The sequence below is a fragment of the Ambystoma mexicanum genome, chromosome 1q (assembly GCF_040938575.1).
Source record: "Ambystoma mexicanum isolate Mex_15411 chromosome 1q, UKY_AmexF1_1, whole genome shotgun sequence".
In the NCBI taxonomy this organism is placed as follows: Eukaryota; Metazoa; Chordata; class Amphibia; order Caudata; family Ambystomatidae; genus Ambystoma; species Ambystoma mexicanum.
Window position 1 is genome coordinate 505,671,129 of NC_090922.1, and position 26,751 is coordinate 505,697,879.

The 26,751-nt window shown below is 47.6% G+C and overlaps 1 protein-coding gene across 1 annotated transcript in view; it reads right to left on the reverse strand.

Moving 5' to 3' along the window:
• Window positions 1–26,751, reverse strand: part of PINLYP (phospholipase A2 inhibitor and LY6/PLAUR domain containing) — a 118,828-nt gene that overhangs the window by 69,748 nt on the left and 22,329 nt on the right. Inside the window, exon 2 of the mRNA XM_069640869.1 lies at window positions 11,899–12,018. Within this exon, the coding sequence (XP_069496970.1) occupies window positions 11,899–12,018 (120 nt within the window). The remainder of the gene's footprint in view (window positions 1–11,898; window positions 12,019–26,751) is intronic.

Genomic DNA, 26,751 nt, shown 5'->3' on the forward strand with positions numbered 1-26,751 from the left:
CCCCATATTCCAGAATTAATACGCAGCCCTTCCCGTGCACATTGCTCCCCATATTCCAGAACTAATACCCAGACCCAGCCCTGCCCATGCACATTGCTCCCTATATTCCAGAACTAATACCCAGCCCTTCCCGTGCACATTGCTCCCCATATTCCAGAACTAATACCCAGACCCTGCCCATGCACATTGCTCCCTATATTCCAGAACTAATACCAATACCCCGCCCTGCCCATGCACATTGCTCCCTATATTCCAGAACTAATACCCATACCCAGCCCTGCCCATGCACATTGCTCCCTATATTCCAGAACTAATACCCAGCCCTTCCCGTGCACATTGCTCCCCATATTCCAGAACTAATACCCAGCCCTGCCCATGCACATTGCTCCCTATATTCCAGAACTAATACCCATACCCAGCCCTGACCATGCACATTGCTCCCTATATTCCAGAACTAATACCCATACCCAGCCCTGCCCATGCACATTGCTCCCTATATTCCAGAACTAATACCCAGACCCTGCCCATGCACATTGCTCCCCATATTCTAGAACTAATACCCAGACCTAGTCCTGCCCATGCACATTGCTCCCTATATTCCAAACCTAATACTCCGACCCAGCCCTGCCCATGCACATTGCTCCCCATATTCCAGAACTAATACCCAGACCCGGCCCTGCCCATGCACATTACTCCCCATATTCCAGAACTAATACCCAGCCCTGCCAAAGCACAGGGCTCGCTATATTCCAGTACTAATACCCAGCCCTGCCAATGCACAGCGCCCGCCATATTCTAGAACTAATACCCAGCCCCAGCCCTGCCCATGCACATTGCTCCCCATATTCCAGAACTAATACCCAGCACTGCCCATGCACATTGCTCCCCATATTCCAGAACTAATACCCAGCCCTGCCCATGCACATTGCTCCCCATATTCCAGAACTAATATCCAGCCCTGCCCATGCACATTGCTCCCCATATTCGAGAACTAATACCCAGCCCTGCCCATGCACATTGCTCCCCATATTCGAGAACTAATACCCAGCCCTGCCCATGCACATTGCTCCCCATATTCGAGAACTAATACCCAGCCCCAGCCCTGCCCATGCACATTGCTCCCCATATTCCAGAACTAATACCCAGCACTGCCCATGCACATTGCTCCCCATATTCCATAACTAATATCCAGCCCTGCCCATGCACATTGCTCCCCATATTCGAGAACTAATACCCAGCCCTGCCCATGCACATTGCTCCCCATATTCGAGAACTAATACCCAGCCCTGCCCATGCACATTGCTCCCCATATTCCAGAACGAATACCGAGCCCTGCCCATACACATTGCTCCCCATATTCCAGAACTAATACCAAGACCCAGCCCTGCCCATGCACATTGCTCCCCATATTCGAGAACTAATACCCAGCCCTGCCGATGCACATTGCTCCCCATATTGTAGAACTAATACCCAGCCCTGCCCATGCACATTGTTCCCCATATTCGAGAACTAATACCCAGCCCTGCCCATGCACATTGTTCCCCATATTCGAGAACTAATACCCAGCCCTGCCCATGCACATTGCTCCCCATATTCCAGAACTAATAACCAGCCCTGCCCATACACATTGCTCCCCATATTCCAGAACTAATACCCAGCCCTGTCCATACAGATTGCTCCCCATATTCCAGAACTTATACCAGGACCCGGCCCTGCCCATGCACATTGCTCCCCATATTCCAGAACGAATGCCCAGCACTGCCCATGCACATTGCTCCCCATATTCCAGAACTAATACCCAGCACTGCCCATGTGCATTGCTCCTCATATTCCAGAACGAATACCAAGACCCAGCCCTGCCCATGCACATTGCTCCCCATATTCCAGAACTAATGCCCAGCCCTGCCCATGCACATTGCTCCCCATATTCCAGAACTAATACCCAGACCTGCCCATGCACATTGCTCCCCATATTCCAGAACTAATACCCAGACCCAGCCCTGCCCATGCACATTGCTCCCATATTCCAGAACTAATACCCAGCCCCAGCCCTGCCCATTGCTCCCCATATTCCAGAACTAATACCCAGACCCAGCCCTGCCCATGCACATTGATCCCTATATTCCAGAACTAATACCCAGACCCAGCCCTGCCCATGCACATTGCTCCCTATATTCCAGAACTAATACCCATACCCAGCCCTGCCCATACACATTGCTTCCTATATTCCAGAACTAATACCCATACCCAGCCCTGCCCATGCACATTTCTCCCCATATTCCAGAACTAATACCAAGACCCGGCCCTGCCCATGCACATTGCTCCCCATATTCCAGAACGAATGCCCAGCACTGCCCATGCACATTGCTCCCCTTATTCCAGAACTAATACCCAGCACTGCCCATGCGCATTGCTCCTCATATTCCAGAACGAATACCAAGACCCAGCCCTGCCCATGCACATTGCTCCTCATATTCCAGAACTAATGCCCAGCCATGCCCGTGCACATTGCTCCCCATATTCCAGAACTAATACCCAGCCCTGCCCATGCACATTGCTCCCCATATTCCAGAACCAATACCCAGCCCTGCCCATACACATTGCTCCCCATATTCCAGAACTAATACCCAGCCCTGCCCATGCACATTGCTCCCCATATTCCAGAACTAATACCCAGCCCTGCCCATACACATTGCTCCCCATATTCCAGAACGAATGCCCAGCCCTGCCCATGCACATTGCCCCCCATATTCCAGAACTAATGCCCAGCCCTGCCCGTGCACATTGCTCCCCATATTCCAGAACTAATACCCAGACCTGCCCATGCACATTGTTCCCCATATTCCAGAACTAATACCCAGACCCAGCCCTGCCCATGCACATTGCTCCCATATTCCAGAACTAATACCCAGCCCTGCCCATGCACATTGCTCCCCATATTCAAGAACTAATACCCAGACCCATCCCTGCCCATGCACATTGCTCCCTATATTCCAGAACTAATACCCAGACCCAGCCCTGCCCATGCACATTACTCCCTATATTCCAGAACTAATACCCATACCCTGCCCTGCCCATGCACATTGCTCCCTATATTCCAGAACTAATACCCATACCCAGCCCTGCCCATGCACATTGCTCCGCATATTCCAGAACTAATACCCAGACCCAGCCCTGCCCATTGCTCCCCATATTCCAGAACTAAGACCCAGCCCTGCCCATGCACATTGCTCCCCATATTCCAGAACGAATACCCAGACCCAGCTCTGCCAAAGCACAGCGCTCGCTTTATTCCAGTACTAATACCCAGCCCTGCCAATGCACAGCACCCGCCATATTCCAGAACTAATACCCAGACCCAGCCCTGCCCATGCTCATTGCTCCCTATACTCCAGAACTAATACCCAGCCTTGCCAATGCACAGCACTCGCTATATTCCAGAACTAATACCCAGCCCTTCCCGTGCACATTGCTCCCCATATTCCAGAACTAATACCCCAACCCAGCCCTGCCCATGCGCATTGCTCCCCATATTCCAGAACGAATACCCAGACCCAGCCCTGCCAAAGCACAGCGCTCGCTATATTCCAGTATTAATACCCAGCCCCAGCCCTGCCAATGCACAGCCCCCGCCATATTCCAGAACTAATACCCAGACCCAGCCCTGCCCATGCTCATTGCTCCCTATACTCCAGAACTAATACCCAGCCTTGCCAATGCACAGCACTCGCTATATTCCAGTACTAATACCCAGACACAGCCCAGCCAATGCACAGCGCTACCCATATTCCACAACTAATACCCTGACCCAGCCCTGCCCAATGCACATTGCTCCCTATAGTCCAGAACTAATACCCCAACCCAGCCCTGCCCATGCACATTGCTCCCCATATTCCAGAACTAATACCCAGCCCTGCCAATGCACAGCGCCCGCCATATTCCAGAAATAATACCCAGAACCAGCCCTGCCCATGCACATTGCTCCCTATATTCCAGAACTAATACCCAGATCCAGCCCTGCCAATGCACAGCGCTCAATATATTCCAGAACTAATACCCAGGCCCTGCCATTGCACAATGCTCCCCATATTCCAGAACTAATACCCAGCACTGCCCATGCACACTGCTCCCCATATTCCAGAACTAATACTCAGACCTGCCCATGCACATTGCTCCCAATATTCCAGAACTAATACCAAGACCCAGCCCTGCCCATGCACATTGCTCCCCATATTCCAGAACTAATACCCAGCCCTTCCCGTGCACATTGCTCCCCATATTCCAGAACTAATACCCAGACCCAGCCCTGCCAAAGCACAGGGCTCGCTATATTCCAGTTCTAATACCCAGCCCTGCCAATGCACATTGCTCCCCATATTCCAGAACTAATACCCAGCCCTGCCCATGCACATTGCTCCCCATATTCCAGAACTAATATCCAGCACTGCCCATGCACATTGCTCCCCATATTCGAGAACTAATACCCAGCCCTGCCCATGCACATTGCTCCCCATATTCGAGAACTAATACCCAGCCCTGCCCATGCACATTGCTCCCCATATTCCAGAACGAATACCGAGCCCTGCCCATACACATTGCTCCCCATATTCCAGAACTAATACCAAGACCCAGCCCTGCCCGTGCACATTGCTCCCCATATTCCAGAACTAATACCCAGACCCAGCCCTGCCAAAGCACAGGGCTCGCTATATTCCAGTTCTAATACCCAGCCCTGCCAATGCACATTGCTCCCCATATTCCAGAACTAATACCCAGCCCTGCCCATGCACATTGCTCCCCATATTCCAGAACTAATATCCAGCACTGCCCATGCACATTGCTCCCCATATTTGAGAACTAATACCCAGCCCTGCCCATGCACATTGCTCCCCATATTCGAGAACTAATACCCAGCCCTGCCCATGCACATTGCTCCCCATATTCCAGAACGAATACCCAGCCCTGCCCATACACATTGCTCCCCATATTCCAGAACTAATACCAAGACCCAGCCCTGCCCATGCACATTGCTCCCCATATTCGAGAACTAATACCCAGCCCTGCCGATGCACATTGCTCCCCATATTGTAGAACTAATACCCAGCCCTGCCCATGCACATTGCTCCCCATATTCCAGAACTAATACCCAGCCCTGCCGATACATATTGCTCCCCATATTCCAGAACTAATACCCAGCCCTGTCCATACAGATTGCTCCCCATATTCCAGAACTTATACCAAGACCCGGCCCTGCCCATGCACATTGCTCCCCATATTCCAGAACGAATGCCCAGCACTGCCCATGCACATTGCTCCCCATATTCCAGAACTAATACCAAGACCCAGCCCTGCCCATGCACATTGCTCCACATATTCCAGAACTAATGCCCAGCCCTGCCCATGCACATTGCTCCCCATATTCCAGAACTAATACCCAGACCTGCCCATGCACATTGCTCCCCATATTCCAGAACTAATACCCAGCCCCAGCCCTGCCCATTGCTCCCCATATTCCAGAACTAATACCCAGACCCAGCCCTGCCCATGCACATTGATCCCTATATTCCAGAACTAATACCCAGACCTGCCCATGCACATTGCTCCCTATATTCCAGAACTAATACCCATACCCAGCCCTGCCCATACACATTGCTCCCTATATTCCAGATCTAATACCCATACCCAGCCCTGCCCATGCACATTGCTCCCCATATTCCAGAACTAATACCAAGACCCGGCCCTGCCCATGCACATTGCTCCCCATATTCCAGAACGAATGCCCAGCACTGCCCATGCACATTGCTCCCCATATTCCAGAACTAATACCCAGCACTGCCCATGCGCATTGCTCCCCATATTCCAGAACTAATACCCAGACTTGCCCATGCACATTGCTCCCCATATTCCAGAACTAATACCCAGACCCAGCCCTGCCCATGCACATTGATCCCTATATTCCAGAACTAATACCCAGACCCAGCCCTGCCCATGCACATTGCTCCCTATATTCCAGAACTAATACCCATACCCAGCCCTGCCCATACACATTGCTCCCTATATTCCAGAACTAATACCCATACCCAGCCCTGCCCATGCACATTGCTCCCTATATTCCAGAACTAATACCCCAACCCAGCCCTGCCCATGCGCATTGCTCCCCATATTCCAGAACGAATACCCAGACCCAGCCCTGCCAAAGCACAGCGCACGCTATATTCCAGTACTAATACCCAGCCCCAGCCCAGCCAATGCACAGCGCTACCCATATTCCACAACTAATATCCTGACCCAGCCCCATATTCCAGAACTAATACCAAGATCCAGCCCTGCCAATGCACAGCGCCTGCCATATTCCAGAAATAATACTACAACCCAGCCCTCCCCATGCTCATTGCTCCCTATATTCCAAAACTAATACCCGGATCCAGCCCTGCCAATGCACAGCGCTCAATATATTCCAGAACTAATATCCAGGCCCTGCCATTGCACATTGCTCCCCATATTCCAGAACTAATACCCAGCACTGCCCATGCACATTGCTCCCCATATTCCAGAACTAATACCCAGCACTGCCCATGCACATTTCGCCCAATATTCCAGAACTAATAGCAAGACCCAGCCCTGCCCATGCACATTCCTCCCCATATTCCAGAATTAATACGCAGCCCTTCCCGTGCACATTGCTCCCCATATTCCAGAACTAATACCCAGACCCAGCCCTGCCCATGCACATTGCTCCCTATATTCCAGAACTAATACCCAGCCCTTCCCGTGCACATTGCTCCCTATATTCCAGAACTAATACCCATACCCCGCCCTGCCCATGGACATTGCTCCCTATATTCCAGAACTAATACCCATACCCAGCCCTGCCCATGCACATTGCTCCCTATATTCCAGAACTAATACCCAGCCCTTCCCGTGGACATTGCTCCCCATATTCCAGAACTAATACCCAGCCCTGCCCCTGCACATTGCTCCCTATATTCCAGAACTAATACCCATACCCAGCCCTGCCCATGCACATTGCTCCCTATATTCCAGAACTAATACCCATACCCAGCCCTGCCCATGCACATTGCTCCCTATATTCCAGAACTAATACCCAGACCCTGCCCATGCACATTGCTCCCCATATTCTAGAACTAATACCCAGACCTAGTCCTGCCCATGCACATTGCTCCTTATATTCCAAACCTAATACTCCGACCCAGCCCTGCCCATGCACATTGCTCCCCATATTCCAGAACTAATACCCAGACCCGGCCCTGCCCATGCACATTACTCCCCATATTCCAGAACTAATACCCAGCCCTGCCAAAGCACAGGGCTCGCTATATTCCAGTACTAATACCCAGCCCTGCCAATGCACAGCGCCCGCCATATTCTAGAACTAGTACCCAGACCCAGCCCTCCCATGCCCATTGCTCCCTATACTCCAGAACTAATACCCAGCCCTGCCAATGCACATCGCTCACTATATTCCAGTACTACTACCGAAGACACAGCCCTGCCAATGCACAGCACTCACTATATTCCAGTACTAATACCCAGCCCTGCCCATGCACATTGCTCCCCATATTCCAGAGCTAATACACAGCCTCAGCCCCAACCCTGCCCATGCACATTGCTCCCCATATTCCAGAACTAATACCATGACCCAGCCCTGCTCATGCACATTGCTCCCTATATTCCAGAACTAATACCGCAACCCAGCCCTGCCCAAGCACATTGCTCCCCATATTCCAGAACTAATACCCAGACCCAGCCCTGCCAATGCACAGCGCCCGCCATATTCCAGCACTAATACCCAGACCCAGCACTGCCCATGCACATTGCTCCCTATATTCCAGAACTAATACCCAGATCCAGCCCTGCCAATGCACAGCGCTCGCTATATTCCAGTACTAATACCCAGACACAGCCCTGCCAATGCACAGCGCTCGCTATATTCCAGAGCTAATACCCAGAACCAGCACTCCCAATGCACAGCGCTCCCCATATTCCAGAACTAATACCCAGACCCAGCCCTGCCCATGCACATTGCTCCCTATATTCCAGAACTAATACCCCGACCCAACCCTGCCCATGCACATTGCTCCCCATATTCCAGAACCAATACCCAGCCCTGCCAATGCACAGCGCCCGACATATACCAGAACTAATACCCAGACCCAGCCCTGCCCATGCACATTGCTCCCTATATTCCAGAACTAATAACCAGATCCAGCCCTGCCAATGCACAGCGATCAATATATTCCAGAACTAATACCCAGCCCTGCCCATGCATATTGCTCCCTATACTCCAGAACTAATACCCATCCCTGCCAATGCGCAGCGCTCACTATATTCCAGTACTAATACCCAGACACAGCGTTGCCAATGCACAGCACTCGCTATATTCCAATACTAATACCCAGACACAGCACTGCCAATTCACAGCGCTCCCTATATTCCAGAACTAATATCCAGACCCAGCCGTGCCAATGCACAGCGCTCACTACAGCGCTCACTATATTCCAGTACTAATACCCAGACCCAGCCCTGCCAATGCACATCACTCGCAACATTCCAGTACTAATACCCAGACCCAGCCCTGCCCATGCACATTGCTCCCCATATTCCAGAACTAATACCCAGACCCAGCCCTGCCAATGCACAGCACTCGCTACATTCCAGTACTAATACCCAGCCCTGCCCATGCACATTACTCGCTACATTCCAGTACTAATACCCAGCCCTGCCAATGCACAGCACTCGCTACATTCCAGTATTAATACCCAGTCCTGACCATGCACAGCGCTCGCTATATTCCAGAACTAATAACCAGACCTAGCCCTGCCCATGCACAGTGCTCGCTATATTCCAGTACTAATACCCAGAAACAGCCCTGCCAATGCACAGCGCTCGCTATATTCCTGAACTAATAACCAGACCCAGCCCTGCCAATGTACAGTGCTCGCTATATTCCAGTGCTGATACCCAGACACAAGCCTGCCAATGCACAGCGGTCGCTATATTCCAGTACTAATACCCAGACACAGGCCTGCCAATGCACAGAGCTTGCTACATTACAATACTAATACCCAGACCCAGCCCTGCCCATGCACATTGCTCCCCATATTCCAGAACTAATACCCAGACCCAGCCCTGCCAATGCACAGCACTCGCTACATTGCAGTACTAATACCCAGCCCTGCCCATGTACATTGCTTGCTACATTCCAGTACGAATACCCAGACCCAGCCCTGCCAATGCACAGCACTCGCTACATTCCAGTACCAGTACCCAGACCCAGCCCTGCCCATGCACATTCCTCCCCATATTCCAGAACTAATACCCAGAACCAGCCCTCCCAATGCACAACGTTCCCCATATTCCAGTACTAATACCCAGACCCAGCCCTGTCAATGCACAGCACTCGCTACATTCCAGTACTAATACACAGCCCTGCCCATGCACGTTGCTCGCTTCATTCCAGTACTAATACCCAGACCCAGCCATGCCAATGCACAGCACCCGCTACATTCCTGTACTAATACCTACACCCAGCCTTGCCCATGTACATTGCTCCCCATATTCCAAAACTAATACCCAGACACAGCCCTGCCAATGCACAGCACTCGCTACAATCCAGTACTAATACACAGCCCTGCACATGCACATTGCTCCCCATATTCCAGAACTAATACCCAGACCCAGCCCTGCGAGTGCACATTGCTCCTCATATTCCAGGACTAATACCCAGACCCAACCCTCCCAATGCACAGCACTCGCTACATTCCATTACTAATACCGAGACCCAGCCCTGCCCATGCACATTGCTCCCCATATTCCAGAACTAATTCCCGGACCTGCCAATGCACATTGCTCCCTATATTCCAGAACTAATACCCAGACCCAGCCCTGCCAATGCACAGCGCTCGCTTCATTTCAATACTAATACCCAGCCCTGCCAATGCACAGCACTCGCTATATTCCAGTACTAATACCCAGCCGCTCGCTACATTCCAGTACTAATACCCAGACCCAGCCCTGCCAATGCACAGTGCTTACTACATTCCAGTACTAGAACCCCGACCCAGGCCTGCCAATGCACATTGCTCCCCATATTCCAGTACTAATACCCAGACCCAACCCTTCCCATGCACATTGCTCCCCATATTCCAGAACTAATTCCCGGACCTGCCAATGCACATTGCTCCCTATATTCCAGAACTAATACCAAACCCAGCCCTGCTAATGCACAGCGCTCGCTACATTCCAGTACTAATACCCAGAAAAACTGAAACACTTGTGTATAGGCGCGTTACAAATGCCTTATCATATCATATCAGCCCTGCCCATGCACATTGCTCCCCATGTTCCAGAACTAGTACCCAGACACAGCCCTGCCAATGCACAGCGCTTGCTGCATTGCAGTACTAATACCCATACCCAGCCCTGCCACTGAACAGTGCTCGCTAAATTCCAGTACTAATACCCAGCCCTGCCAATGCACAGCGCTCGCTACATTCCAGTACTAATACCCAGACCCAGCCCTGCCAATGCACAGTGCTCGCTACATTTCAGTACTAAAAACCAGAGCCAGCCCTGCCAATGCACAGCGCTCGCTACATTCCAGTACGAATACCCTGACCCAGGCCTGCCAATGCATATTGCTCCCCATATTCCAGTACTAATACCCAGACCCAGGCCTGCCAATGCACATTGCTCCCCATATTCCAGTTCTAATACCCAGACCCAACCCTGCCAATGCACATTGCTCCCTATATTCCAGAACTAATACCCAGACCCAGCCCTGCTAATGCACAGCGCTCGCTACATTCCAGTACTAATACCCAGCCCTGCCCATGCACATTGCTCCCCATGTTCCAGAACTAGTACCCAGACCCAGCCCTGCCAATGCACAGCACTCGCTACACTGCAGTACTAATACCCAGACCCAGCCCTGCCAATGCACAGCGCTCGCTACATTCCAGTACTAATACCCAGACCCAGCCCTGCCAATGCGCAGCGCTCGCTACTTTGCAGTACTAATACCCAGACCCAGCCCTGCCAATGCAGAGCGCTCGCTACATTTCAGTACTAATACCCAGACCCAGCCCTGCCAATGCACAGCGCTCGCTACTTTGCAGTACTAATACCCAGACACAGCCCTGCCCATGAACATTACTTCCTCTTTTCCAGTATTAGGACCCAGGTCTGCATACTGTTCCGCCCCCGAACTTTAGGAAGTAGGCTTGCATATTGTGCCTGCCACCGAACTTTAGGAAGTAGGCTTGCATATTTAACCCACCCCTGAACTTTAGGAAGTAGGCTCGCATATTGTACCCGCCCACGAACTTTGGGAAGTAGGCTTGCATATTGTGCCACCCCCGAACTTTAGGAAGTAGGCTTGCATATTGTGCCCACCCCCGAACTTTAGGAAGTATGTTTGCATATTGTGCCGGCCCACGAACTTTAGGAAGTAGGCTTGCATATTGTGCTGGCCCACGAACTTTAGGAAGTAGGCTTGCATATTGTGCCGGCCCATGAACTTTAGGAAATAGGCTTGCATGTTGTGCCCACCCCCGAACTTTAGGAAGTAGGCTTGTATATTGTGCCGGTCCACGAACTTTAGGAAGTAGGCTTGTATATTGTGCCGGCCCACAAACTTCCATTTAGCAGGGTTGATTATATTGTGTTAGCTTGTACTAATGTTCCAGTTTACTTTCTGTGGCATGTTGGCGACCACTGTTCGGTGTTCTCATACACCCAGATGTTTTCTGCCACACCACAGAACCCATTAATGAAAGAAAGAAATCGCATGTATTCTTGCTTTCTTCCTGGTCGGCCATGGCTACAACCTTTGCAATGGCTTTCCTCGGGCAGTGCCCCTCCCCACCTCTTACTCACGTGTCCTGGTCTCGGTGAGGGTGAAAATACAGGTGTCCTGGGAAGCATCGCAGGTTTGGGCAGCGCCCGTGCAGCTGTCGCCGTTTGCATTGGTGCAGGTGTCGCAGATGAGGGAGTAACCTGCAGGAGGAAGAGATGCAGGTGAGTGAGTGCCTGACTGACCTAGTGAGTAGGTACACTTCTCATGAGTATAACTGCGTGCGTGCCTCTCTAGGAGCCCATGCCATCTCAGGTGACAGAGGGGCCCAGCAATGTCTCTGGGGCCACTGGAGAAATAGCGACTATGAGTCAGAATTGAAACTGACATGAGAAGGCATGGCAGCCTGAGACAGGGGGTAAGTTTACATTAAGGTGGTATAATGGTTATGAGGTGGGAGGTAAACTGACATAAAGGCAGTGTAGCTGTTCTTGGGCGGGATACGGTCACAGACATATAGAAGAGGGTCTTTGATTTAAACATTGAAAAGAAAATGGCGATTTTGCCTTCTAGGCTGGGACTAAGGATTTTGCTAGGCGAGGTTCTGCTGTGCCTCTTGCTCAGGTCTGGGACACAACACCTGATAAACATCCAAGACAAATGTACCAGCCCGAGTGAGGCGAGTGTCTGCTCCTCCCACTTCCATCTTGGCAGAATGTCATTCTGGATAATAGGCCACAAGTAGCATGAACCAGAAAAAAAGGTCCCTGATACTACATGATTGTCTGCAATTTTTATTCTAATTGTTATTATCATTGAAACCAGAAATGTTGCTTTATTAGGTTCAAAGTAGTACACCTTGGAAGTCAAAAAGTGAAGCAGATTGAAGAAAAGCAATGGGTCTGTGTGTGCCCTGATGTGCATCCCCCACAACTGGTTCCTGCCCCCTCAGATTCACAGAATCAGCTCATTCCCCCACCCCAACTTATTTCTTACAGGGCGAGTTGATGGTGGGGGGGGGGGGTAGGGAGGAGGGAGACTCTGTCCTCCACCCTTCTCCAACTTCTTCTCTCAAAGGGGCCCTCCGCCCCATCCCTCTATCCCCGACAGTTTCCTGATACTCAATCTACTCCCACACATGGCTTCCTCACGCCCCTCAATACCCTCACCACTCCTCACTGTGCCCTCTCCATCCCCATTGCCCCCACCAGATTACCAGGTCTGTAGCATGCCACCTAACCCCACTAACCCCATCCTCCCCTTACCTCTTCCTCCTCGGAGGCCCAATCCTCTTCTTGCCAAACACTGGTCATAGAAAGTGATCGTACCATGCTTTCTTTGACTCTGTGATCGCGGTACAGACTCGGCGATGGGCAATGAATCCAGTTACCCAAAATTGGTGAGGATGTATACAGTGAATCCATCTTCGCCGAATATGGGTAATTCCAAAAATACATTCCAGCACATTGGGTATATTTCAGATTATTATTGAATTTATAACCAGCTTTATGGTTTCCCTGAAGAAGCTCTTATGAGAGAAACTTGTGTTGACAGATTTAAAATATGTTTTCACATGTACAATGACAAGTCTCAATAATCACTGTTATTGGAATATTTTTCTGAAGAGGATGTCTATGAAGTGTTTGTATTACACAGTGTTATTGAAAAGTTAATTGTATCAGGAGTGACTGTATATAACATTACATGCGTATTAGTAGAGTACACCTTCACCCCCACAGGGGCACCCTGGCGCTTTTGACAGATAACAGATGTATATTGTTACCCAAATGAATGGTACTCATTTTATCGACCTAGGAAAGATGAGGGGCTGAGTGGACCTGGCAGAATTCAAACCTGTGACCGTGAGTTCAAACACAGGACCCTGTAGTGGATGCATTAACCCACTGAGTCACAGACCAAGCTAATATAGTGTTTAGAGTGCACTCATCCTACTGAGTCTTGGTACATTTGACTTGTGGCTTTGACTGTGGCCCAGGGTAGCCAGGGGATGCCCTTGGTACACCCTGGAGGTTGACACTTCCCGGTAGCCTGTTGAGGATGCAGCAAGGAATCACCATTGTTGCAGAGCACATTGTTGACTGTTTCTGAGTCTAAGGTCACAAGGTCCTTCGGAGGTTTGGAGAACCCAGTTGCCACATTGACTCTTCATGGAGAGGGACCCTAGAAGGGACACACTTCTTGAGGTCCCTTCTTTTGTATTCTGGAGAAGCGCTCAGACACACGCTCTGCTCCTGTCCTGGTGGAGGATAGTGAAACAATGACCAGTGGAATGGAGCCCTCCTTCCATAGCTCTTGTTCGCGTCTCACAAGACCCCTGTGTGTGCTTGAGATTGCTCCCGCTGGGCTGGATGAAGTGCGGAGATTATGTGACTGGCCTTGATGTTGTTCTCCATGCAGGCAGTGCGTCCCCTACGCACAGCACTCCATTGCTTCTCTGCTAGATTGTCACTTTCTAAATCCCATGCATACATACAGGCACTGCGTTCGGTTGGGCCTTGCGCCAGCTGCTCTAGCAGCACTGGTGTAGGGGGGCCACGCAGCCCCCACAGTGTGGGGGGCCCCGCCACCACCTGTCATGGCAGGGGGCCCCCACAAACTTAGAAAAAAAGAAAAAAATGAGAGAAAATAAATAAATTGTTTCTTTTTTAACTATTTCCGTTACTAACAGGTATAATTTGTTTATGAAGTCAGAGAGTGCCTCCAAAAAGAAACTATTTCATTTGGAAGTCCCTGCCCCCCATGCCCCATGAAATGGGAGACTCATCACTGTGGATCTCTGTGGATCTCATCACTTGCACCAAAAACACTGAGTATCTACGCCATCCTTTCTTGAAAACCGCATGGATTTTAAAAGTCTTTTAACCCAATTCTAGCTGTAGTGACCTATGGTTTCATTGGCTCGCATTGAGTTTTACGTGAGCTGTGCCTATCCTCTTTTTAGGGGCAGCAACGATCTGCGGAGATGCATATTGAAGAACTGGAATATTATCAACACAGAAGATTTCTCAATTAGTAAACCTCGGTTTGCGTTTCGTCGTATGCCTAATTTGAGAGACAAACTTGTACATACATATAAACCAGTGGGCAAGGATAGGTCCACCAACCAATCGAGACTGTGGAATTTACCTCCGGTGGTAGGTCACTTCAGATGTGGTAACTGCTCTGTGTGTGAATTAACATCTAACATGAAACAGGTAGACCTCAAAGGGAGAATATGGGAATTGAAACACTTTACAAACTGTAACTCTAAGTGGGTAGTGTATGGCATCAAATGCCCATGTGGCCTGTTATATATTGGCAAGACGAAGAGACCCATTCGTCAGAGAATCTGTGAACACAGATCCTGTGTGAAGAACCAGGTACCCGATAAACCTTTAGTGGCCCATTTTAAAAGCGCCCACCATTCAGTACATGACATCCACTGGTTCATTATAGAAGTAATAAATGTGCAACCAAGAGGAGGTAACAGAGATCTAAAGCTAAGACAAACAGAACAGAAATGGATATACTCCCTAGACACTGTAAGAAACGGATTAAATATCTCCATTGAGTGGTCCCTTTTTATACATCACAAAAGGTGAACAAGATATATGAGTCGCAAGTTCTTTTACAATATGTACCCTGTGAAATATGTAACATTCTATAAGGGTCTCTGTGGGAATAAGTGATTAGTATATAACGGCGAGAGAGATGGATAACAGCCGGCATATATGCCCACGAGGGGAGATAGATAGAGAGATAATGCACACATTGAATAAATGAGGTATCCACTAAAAGGGAATTTAATGCTGTTACCTTTGATCATTTTTGGTCCAACTAGAACACGCCTCGGGCGGCCCCTGATATAGAGAACCCTATTGGGCAGTAACAGTACCCACACGGGACTTAAGATCTAGTAAAAGGTGAATATCCAGCTTGCTTAATGTGTAATACTGGTATATTGCGCATTTTTGCTTTATTTGATTATCAGCGACACTAAACCAAAAGAAAGTGGTATACCTTTAAGAGAAGGGTTGCGGATCACGTGATATCACGTAGATACGCGCGTAAAATCATGTGACATGACCACTACTTAAAATGGACCAAATGCGACAGTAGGCCCGCAGCTTTATCGAGCAGCAGACGTTCATCGCGGCACGCCCGGCTTCAGATACACTGTGCACGGGACAACAGCCGGCATAGATGTACCCATGAGGTAAGAGAGAGGGACAATGGACACATTGAGTAATGCGGTATCCATTAAAAGGGAATTTAACGCTGTTCCCCTTTGTGCTGGTTTATTTAGAACACGCTTTTGGCGGTTCCATGAAGGGTGACGAGAGATAAAATCCCCCAATAGAAATAAAGGAAATTTCAAGACAGTGGACTTGATCACTCGGGTAAGCTTCACTCAATTTTAAACAAGAGAATGTTGAGGTGATCACCGATATTCCTGTGATAAGTAATGGTGGCTTCTCTCCTCCTGTTACAGAGCTAAGCTACAAACTAGTAGGGAGACCACCCTGGCTCGTGACATAGAGAACACCATTGGGCAGTAATAGTGCCCACACGGGACTTAGAGGAAGTAGCCCGATCGGAAAGAAATTGAAGATCCAGTAAAAGGTGAGCGTTCAGCTTGCTTAAATTAATAATTGGGTGATAGGTAAACATATAGGGACATTTGATAGGAATATTAAAACATATCCCTCCCCCCCTTTTCAGCAAAAGTTTCTTATGTCTGTGCTGGAAAGAGACGGTCAGCCCAAGGAAATTAAGCTTTAAAGGCTAAAATGCATGTTTGCAGACACATGAAATGGAGAGAACAAACCATATTGAATATGAGAGAAAGTGTAGTAGTGGATAATTTAGACCACTTGAGTATTAATGCATCCCTGCTGTCTATATTGGTAATAGAGATGAAGTTGTAATAGATGTATCTGATGTATTTTTTGCATAAAAATGTTTTACTTGTTTATGTTCTAAAGTGGAAATGTTTTATTTGTCTTTTAGAAAGATTGTACATTACGGCAAACCGTTAAGGGTGTGAAAACCAGAATATGAACAAAAACCTAAGTGCCCTGAAGACAGCACCAGCAGGATTTGCAATAGGGATTACTTGCCTTGCCTATTCTTAAAAGATATATTCCCATGCTGGTCCTAGAAACACATTTCTATAAAAGTGTTGGCACAGTCCGTTTGGCCCAGAGAAATTGGGAAGGGCTTAAATAAGAGCGGGGTCTTTTCTATAAAAGAGAATACACCCCAATAAGGCATAGAAAAGGTTTTTTTAAGCATATAGTTCTATGCTGTTAGTCGCAATGAAGAAAGATGTACACACAAAATTGATTGTTGAATTGATGTTTGGAACATTTTTAACGTTGTATATTGGAATTGTCAAATTGGTATGATAAATATTAAAATATGTGTATTTTCTGATAATTAAATGGTGAAGTGCCCTTTTGTTTGGGTTTAAGAATGCAAAAAATTAAGTACATATACATCTAAGTTGACTCACTCTGTCCGGCAAGGGAAGGAAGCTGATTAGTGGGATTTCTTGTAATTGGTGTTTCATTGGCTCGCATCCATTTGAACTGAATCGGACATTTAGCGACTAGGCTTGACTTGGCTCCTGAGCCATCTCCATGGAGGCTGGAGGGACCTGAGCTGATCCAAACCTCTATTCGAATCGGCATTCCAGTTCAGCGCTTCAAGGCTCCCCGTCCCTAGAATGCATATTATCAGCTTTCTGATGTACACTGAATAACCCAAGGTTTCTAAACATAGCTACACTCCCACTGTTCGCAGTTCGTTCACTTACACAGTTGCCAATATGATCCATTTCAATTTATAGGCGCTTATCCAATTTTTTTCCCTCTACATTTGCAAAGAAAAAAAAGAATCGGATGTGAACCTGGAAATTGGAATGGATCATGGTGACAACTATTCACTTATTGAGCAGCCTGTGAAGTCGATGTCAAGCTCATTTTCATGTTTCTTGTTCGCAATTCTTTTATTCTTGACAGCACAACGACGCTTCCTCCCAATTCAATCACATTTCACATATAAGCTACCACCCCCTTATACATGCATGCAATAACCAGCATGGGGCTGACTGGAGAGAGAGTCTTGTTTTACTAATTCTGAATGCAATCAGAATGTAAATGATGGAGAGGTCAATTTGCAAACTTTATTTTTGCGGAAAAGCTGCCCCTTTCGTGGTGCCCTTCAAAACCATGGGGAAATGGGAGACTTGGGGGGGGGGGAGTGACCCCCCAAATAAAAATAAAAAAAATCAATATTTTTTTCCACTGTGAATTCATTCTGTTATTTCATTCATTACATTCAAATAGAAGTGAGGTAAAAGTGTGTTGTTTGCATCCTTTTTTTATTTTTGAATTTATAGTATGAAACAGTTCATTATAATTTTTCGTACAAAAACATTGAATAAAACATACAATAAATACGATAAAATACTATAAAAATGTTAGCACATTAATAAAGATAACACAAAAAGAATATTCAATCATAACGCATATATATGCAGTAAACATAATTTTAAAAAAAGTCCTCGTCTGTCTCCCATTCGGCCCATGTAGACCAGGTTCATGATCCTTCACATCGAGACCACCAACGGAACGCGCAGTTTCACACTGCCGCTCGACTAGGCGACAACACAGCCAACGTAACTACCAAAATCACCCACTCTGGAGAAATAGCCAGCACCATAGACAAGCTGAACCCTGAGAAACAACGCAGCCAGAATCCTTCACGCCGATCTGGTGTAGATCCGCCATGTGAGGGCCATAATGTGGTCTACAGGTGCTTAATAGCGAGGGACAAGATGCTACAACGTGCGCCTGGCAGTCTCCATCCCATTGGCATCGCCACAAAGAGGGCAGGTGCGATTTTCCCTTTGTAAACCCATCCAAGCTCCACCAGTTGCTAGAACATTTAGGTTATCAAACCTGATCAGCATGCATACCCTTCTCAGTTTAGGGGAGGGGAAACGATGAATATGTCTGCGCTCTCTTGTAGGGAAAATACAATGCAGCGAAGGAATATAGCGATTTCAACCTCCCTACAAGGTCATGATCATTTGCCCAATCCCATTGCGCTGCGCAATTCTTACGAGATTTCAGTAGGGCATCTTGACCTTCATCCCACCCAATTTGTTCGAAAAAACGATTGTTTACCCTTTTAAATCCCCTCGGCCGCGAGGACGTCTCTATCTCCGGAGCTTTTTTAAGAATAGCAGCAAAGAATGATTTGCTTCTGCTGTCATAATTGTAATGTAAAAGTTACCCCTGATGATCTTTATACACACTGCTAGGGGGGGGGGGGGTAAGCCCCAGCGCCATTCTAACAGCTTCAATCAGGCTGCTATTTTATAGTCTCAGTATCTTCCACCAAATAGCACCCCCCCCCCCCAGAGCTTTGGCCCATACATGGAACTTAGGCACTGAAGCTTCCGGGGTGTATAATATGCCTGCTACTAATTTCTGTTTATAAATCTTAATGATGCCAATTAAGCTGTGACCCACAGATCGTCAGAGGAATTTCTTGATCGGCAACATAGTAGATCATCCATTTAATCTCTGTTTCCGAAGAAGCTCCTCCCCCCCCTCTCTTCTCTTCTATGTCGTAACCCAAATAGACCAGGTTGCTGACTCTCTCAATGCTACCTTGGCTCTTATGAATTGCTTTCCATTGTCTCATAGGTGTACCGAAGCACATGAACTTAGTTTGGTACATGTTGACCACCAGCTTGTTACGTGCATATGTCAATACTGCCTCAGAACTCCTACAGATACCCACATATGTCGTTGTCCTATTAAAAACGACGATGTAATCTGCGTATGCTAGCCATCCAATTTCCGAGTGTCCCAGCCTAGGCGTGAACACCCTTATACCACTACGGGCTTTACCAAAATCAGACATAAACCGATTAAAAAGAAGAGGCACAAGCACACACCATTGCCTTACCCCCCCCCCTTTGTAATTTCTACAAGTTTCGATAACTCGCCCGCTTCGTTAAGTCTGATCCGAGTTCTGTTTTCAGAGCGCAGAAGCTTACAAGGAAACAAGACCTGCTGAGGCACCAAGTTCTGTTATCTTCTGCCACATAAGCGAGCGATCCACGGAACCAAATGCCGCTGCAAAATCCATAAGGGCGTAGAGCGGCGGGGCAGTATTACTCCTTGCTTGCTAAATTAACATATTCACGACCAGAATATTATGTGAGGTAGATAGTCCTTTTCTAAACCCGGTATGGTAGGGACTCAGTACCTGAGTGCTCTTAACCCACATGTTCAACCCTCTAAGGATAACTCGCGAGGACACTGTAGACATTAAATCCAGTAACGATAACAAGCTGTCATTTGCTGGATCCGAGGTCTTACCCTCCTTATGAACCGGGACCAGGAGGGACCCTCTCTATTATCTAGGGATAACACCCAGATGGTTCAGGGCTTCAAACAAACCGCGCATGATGCCAGCCACAGCCCAGGGCTGGCTTTCATAAAATCATTCGAGACTCCTTCTGGCCCCGGAGCGCGCAACCCCTTGAGCCCCTGAATAACCTCTATAATGCTATCATGGTCACGTGTGCTCGGGAGGATAGCCCAGGGGCAACGTACTCGCCCTGGAAGCAAGACGACACGGAGCAACCCAGGTTCAGTCCCCGGCTCCGCTCTTAGAAACCTCTGGATATTAAGCGAATCATATCTATGCCATGCTGCAAAGGCGTTACTTTATCCCCCCAAAATATGTTCGGAAGAAAATGACAGCAGTTATCCTCATTCATCACAATCTCCGGCGTCAAACCATCTTGTCTGCTGAATTTCCTAAACACTGCCCATAATTTGTTCACGTTACCCTCATTCAGTATGGTGTACATACCTTGTGATTACTACATGATAGCGTTTCACGCAGTTGTTCTACTGCATTACATCTATTTGATTATGCTCATTCTTCTCCGCGACGGGGAGTAGGGTGCCACGAATTTTCCTCACCACTTGCCTTAGTTCTCTTTTCTCAGTCTGGATGATTTAGTGGAAAGGATGATTTAGTAAGATCGTTATTTTTGTTCTCCCTTGCTCCCCTCCCTTTGCCTGGTCGCGCTCTGAAACACTTGTGTATGAGCGCGATATAAATGAAATATTCATATCATATCACGGCTTGCCGCCGTGCCCCACTGCTTCACAAATTTACTACTACGGATAGGGGGGAAATGCGGAGTGATATTAGCTACCCTTTCCACCAAACTATCCCGAGTGTCAAACGTGAACTCCATGCCCTTTAAGGTTGACATAAAGACGGTGATGGCACTCAGGTTCACGGCCGTCCAGCCTACCCCTTTTTCCCCAGGATTATTGACGACCGTACCTACCTTGTCATATCATATATCATATATCATATCATATCCTATTATGCAAATGTGTCATAATTGAGAAAAAAACCAAGATGGCGTGAGCACTAAACGAATGAAATGCCACTTCCAGACCCAAGCGCGTATTCATTAAGGCCTGGTTACCAAACAAGGAGTCGGTTGCAAATGATGCTGCATCGCGCCTCCATGTTGGCGCCGCCGGGATGTCGCCTTCTACACGCCCATTTATTCTAGAGAATTCCAGATCATTACAAAACTTGCGTTTCCACCGCCTCCCTTCCTCTCCGCCATACAAATGCACTGCAAAAATACACTTTGCACGGTTCCATGAATCAAGGTTTGTGTCGGCAGTGCAAAGTCACTATTCAGCACTGCAAATTCACTTTGACCCGGGCAAATATTCCATGAAGCGGGCCCTGAGTGTCTACAGCAGCACTGATAGAAATGTGCACAAGGCAGTCCTCAAACCCGGCATCCACAAATGCTTTTGCTGGAGCTGCATAAGCTGTGGAATTATTTATTTATTTATTTATTACATGTATAAAGCGCACAAAGCCATGGTAGACTAAATATTATCTTCCCGAGCTCAGTGAGGCATTCTTCTGTCACCAGTGATCGTGAGGTGGCATGCAGTCTGTTTAGTGACAACCACATTTCACCTTGCCAAATGAGTGTAAAATGCATGACAGTGCTGTCAGGTAGAGCCTAGCATTGCTATGACCAGCCACTCCAGAGGACAGTTGACAGAAGGATTCAGACTGATTATTGGGCTGATTTGCGTACGAGGCCAGGAGGACATCTCCATGCAGTGGGAGCCTTGGATGATGTGCAGAACACAGTGGGAACTAGACATTGACATCCACCAAAGTGTTAGTGGCAGCAGTGCTGGGAATGGATAGAACATACTCTGGGATTCCAAAAGGGGAGGAGATCCCACAACGATAAGCGGTGTGGTGTGGATTCATGGCGAGCAAGTCACAGAGCACTAAACATTGTTAAAACAAGCATGACTACGATACAAAACTTTGTTTTATAGAGTTGGCTTGAAATGTGTATAAATTACACAATTATTCAACCTAGCAATATGTATATCGTTACATGAATATGCTGAGCAAATAGAGTATCATTGTAGCTTTATTTTCCCCATCCCGAATGGAAGCCTACACTTACCAGCATGCAAAGTAATGTGAACCTAAGCTAATTTTCAATCTAGGTTTAAACTGTACGATTAAGACTTAATGAAACACATTGAAAGAAATCGAATGTTGTGATCACCTGCTTGTTGTCATTATTTCACATGCAGGTTTATGCACCTCCTCCATTTATAATCTCCTGCAATGTGTGCGCTCCAGCGGACACTAAGGAACTATGAAATGGAAAGTTTACATGAGCCGTATATGTGGTTAAAGAATTCGACAGTATTTTTTTTGTCAACCTTGAAAGGTCTGAACTAAAGGAATTCACCTCAGTAATGGAATCCAAGACAACTGGTGGGCCGAGTTGCAAGACAAATGAGTTTCATTACTCTGTGGTTGTGTAATCGTTTATCTGCGCTGCACAACATGTACCCTCGCCTGTGTGGGGCCAAGCGGCAATCAGATGCGCAGTGTGCAGTCTATAGATTAATGTCAACCTTGGGTAGCTGCTGCTGACTGTCTCCTTCAAAGCCCACCTTTTCAGTAGGAGAAGCTTGGTTTATGGGTGGACATACATATTTGTTACAGACTATTTTTGCTGTGCTTTCCTCTGTGACTTTTGGCTTGACTAGAGAAACAGTTGGGTTGCCCCAAATGTGTTACTTTTGACGTTTTTAATTTGTATTCACTTCATATAAAACTGGCTAAGGGCCATATTGGTTCTGATGTCTCCCATTTTTAATCCTCAATCTGTCAATTGAGACTGGTAAAACATGTTTCTATTTTTATGAAGCCATTTGTTTCTACCTTAGCTTCTTTAACCCTATACTGTCTTGACCTGTTGTTATTTGATGCCTGCATTTTTCAACATCCCTGGCGCTGTTGAATCTTAAATCCTGCCTGCATTGCATACAAGTGACCCAAACATACCTAAATAGGCTTTGTCCTTCCCCTCTTTGCAAAAAGGTGGAGAGTGCATTGTGGGCGATCATTGTGGGCAAGTTACCTTTCGATGAACTCCCTACTTTAAGCTCCAAGGTTGTTCTTAGCACCACTTAGATGCTATATCTATTCCTTGCCCCATATAGCAGGGGCATCACCGATGGGGAAATGTATAGGTTTCCAGGATGCACTGATCACTCTTGTTTGTTGCTTTTCCAACACAGAATTATTAGCAAGACAAGCTGTTGACTTCCAACGTTGAACAGTGACATTAAAAGATTCCATTTCTGCTCCAGAGCTGCCAAGGCCACATTGGCTACTCGAGGGAGTGACTATCTGGACTTTCAGTTTAGAATTTCAAAGGGAGAGGAAAACTCACTCCATGACTTAGAAGTCACCTAAAGCCACGGGGGGTGACTGGTCTGGGTGCCTGTTTGGCAGCCTTGGCAGTCTTCCAAAAGTAGGATGAGTTCCACTGTTTGCAAGAGGATCTATGGGCGCACCCAGAAGGCGGCTCCATTGGCAAGCGTGAACTGAGAGGCCCTGCAAAGATGATCCTGGTTTGAGGATGATCCTGGTATGAGGCCCAGCAAATATGATCCTGGTATGAGGCCCAGCAAATAGGATCCTGGTATGAGGCCCTGCAAAGAGGATCCTGGTATGAGGCCCTGCAAAGATGATCCTGGTATGAGGCCCTGCAAAGAGGACCCTGGTATGAGGCCCTGCAAAGAGGATCCTGGTATGAGGCCCTGCAAATATGATCCTGGTATGAGGCCCAGCAAATATGATCCTGGTATGAGGCCCAGCAAATATGATCCTGGTATGAGGCCCTGCAAAGAGGATCCTGGTATGAGGCCCTGCAAAGAGGAACCTGGTATGAGGCCCTGCAAAGAGGATCCTGGTATGAGGATGATCCTGGTATGAGGCCCAGCAAATATGATCCTGGTATGAGGCCCTGCAAAGATGATCCTGGTTTGAGGCCCTGCAAAGAGGATCCTGGTATGAGGCCCTGCAAATATGATCCTGGTACGAGGCCCTGCAAAGAGGATCCTGGTATGACGCAAACTGGCCTCTAATGACCAGGGACCGGAAGTGTTCGCAAAATCCAGACTCAACCTTTGTTCTCTGACTGCCCACCAACTCTGTCCTTCATCTAAAGTCAAATTAGGGATTTCAAGTGTCACTATTCACAAAGGGTAGTGAGATCGAACAGCCTGGCTAACCACTTATAATTGGGCGGGCAGGTAGTAATATACAACATGACACTGTAAACAGCATTCACAATAAAGGAGGGTCATCTTAGTCAGGTTACTCATAAATGCAATAACATTTATTACCAACCATAATAGCCTCACAATCAAATACAGTGAAAGGGGAAGGAAGGGACAAACTGGCGTTCGTTTGCTGTAACCGTTTTAAGACACTTACTGTAGCGACTATCTAGTACAGCTCGCCCTTGAGTACATGTGGCAGTCAATATTCTTTTGTGGAGGGGTGAACAGGAATTCCCAGTAACCTTGTCCGGGGAACACTTAAATGAAGAGGACATTTGGAGCTTTGTAGATCTTACGCACTGCGCTAGTCCAACTAACGGCCAAAGTTTGGCGTGGAATAAGCTGGGGGCTCTTCCTAGCAATTTCCCTGGAGAAGAAAGGACGTCTCTTACTTGATCAGAGTAAAAGCAGGGGAGGAGGAACGGCTGGAGCTCGGAGCTGAGGGCGACAGGGCTTCCATTAGGCCCAGCATCGGAGGTGTTCTTCTGGGTGACAAGAGTGCCCTCATGGACTCCAAGAAATGATCGAATACAAAAAAAGAGGAAGAAATTACCACTTTTTTTAACGAATTTATTTTCGAAATTTTTGGTGTTTCTTTAATATAGGTGTGGGGTGGGGGAAGGGTATTAGTAAAGGATGGGGGGTTTGGGGACTCACCGGGGGCGAGGGCCCCCCACCCCGCATTAACAGAAGAAAAAAGATTCTGTCATTTTTACTTTCGATTTTTTTTATTCAGTCATTTCATGGTAAACCAGAAAATGTGACTTACTAAGGGCAAAAGTATTCACAGTATTCACACACAGGCAGAAGGCTGCTCTGCAGACTTTCTCTGAGAACATCGTTTTATCAGGACAGAAAGGCCACAAAGACAAGCAAAAGCCAGCAGCCCCAGAGCTTTCACGAGGACAGGTTTCTCAACAGCAATTGCATGTTCTCGCCAGCCCATCTCCAAAGTTACACTGGCACCAGGATTTGTAGAAATCAGAGATAAATGTCCAGCCGTGTTGGTGTGGACAGGAAACAACAGTGCTGTGCAACTCGGGGTGAACCTGAAGTCCTAGCTCAGAGTCAGAGCTTTATGCTACAAGTGGGTAACATCACTGTTGCCCCCCAAACCAAGCACACGCAGTTGATGTGTTTATGCTTCCATTGCCCCCGAATCCTGACTGAAAATAAAAAGGTGTGGTGGGCGGTGGCTATAACAAGGTTGCTGTAGCCCATCTCAGTGCAGCTGTGTACTTCTGTGAAAGCCAGGACAACATAGGAACTTAGCCAATGAAGCAGTCCAAACAGAGGCGGGATCACCATAGGTGGCCAGGACTGACCCTTCGCTGATTGTTGTCCACACAGGGGTGTAGCTGGAACCAGCCTTGAACTCCACCCTCCACATCTGTTCCGATTCAGAGTGTAATTTACAAACATCTCTTGTATGAAGAGCCTTACATCTCATTAAGCCAGAGTCACACACAGCATCTGCCCCATTCATTCTGTGCTCAGCCTCAGCCACTATCACGCTCTAACCTCTTCCAGTGAAGTCTCAAACAACATCCGCTCAGGTTTGTAGGGTTCAAAAACCAGCCAAATCACATCAATATACTTGGCCCTATGGTTGCATTCTAGTAACCCCTCTAATTAGAAGGCAAATAGCCAAACAACTTATTCCCTGGAATGGTTCCAACTTAGGAGGGTCTATAGCCACGTTTTTAAAAAATTAGTTTTATTGTTGCATTTTAGTACCCATGATACCTTACACAACATCACCATCTATACACAAAAAATAACACCACAAGATAGGAGCCAACAAATATATACAAAAACAGCAGCATAAAAAAGCACACAACAGCCAAGTGTTAGCTCACTGTACTTTTCACAGAAGAGTAATATCCACTTGCATGTTGGCCTTGACTCACAAGCACAGTCCACCACTGAAATGCCAAGCTACTCCCTCTGGACTACAGCAACCTCAACGTGTTTCACTCGTGTTAGGCATCCTCAGTAAAGCGATGCTGTGCTTCTCTAGGGCCAAGAAAGCAAGGGGACCACGCCTGGATTACCCTTTTAACTTGGGTGAAACCCCAAGTGTTGCAAATAATGTAAATTGTGAGCACTCCGCCTCCTTCACTCAGAAAGAAGATGGCCAAACTGCCTGCTCCCTGGAATGGTTCCTGCTGTGGTGGGTCTGCAACCACATTACGA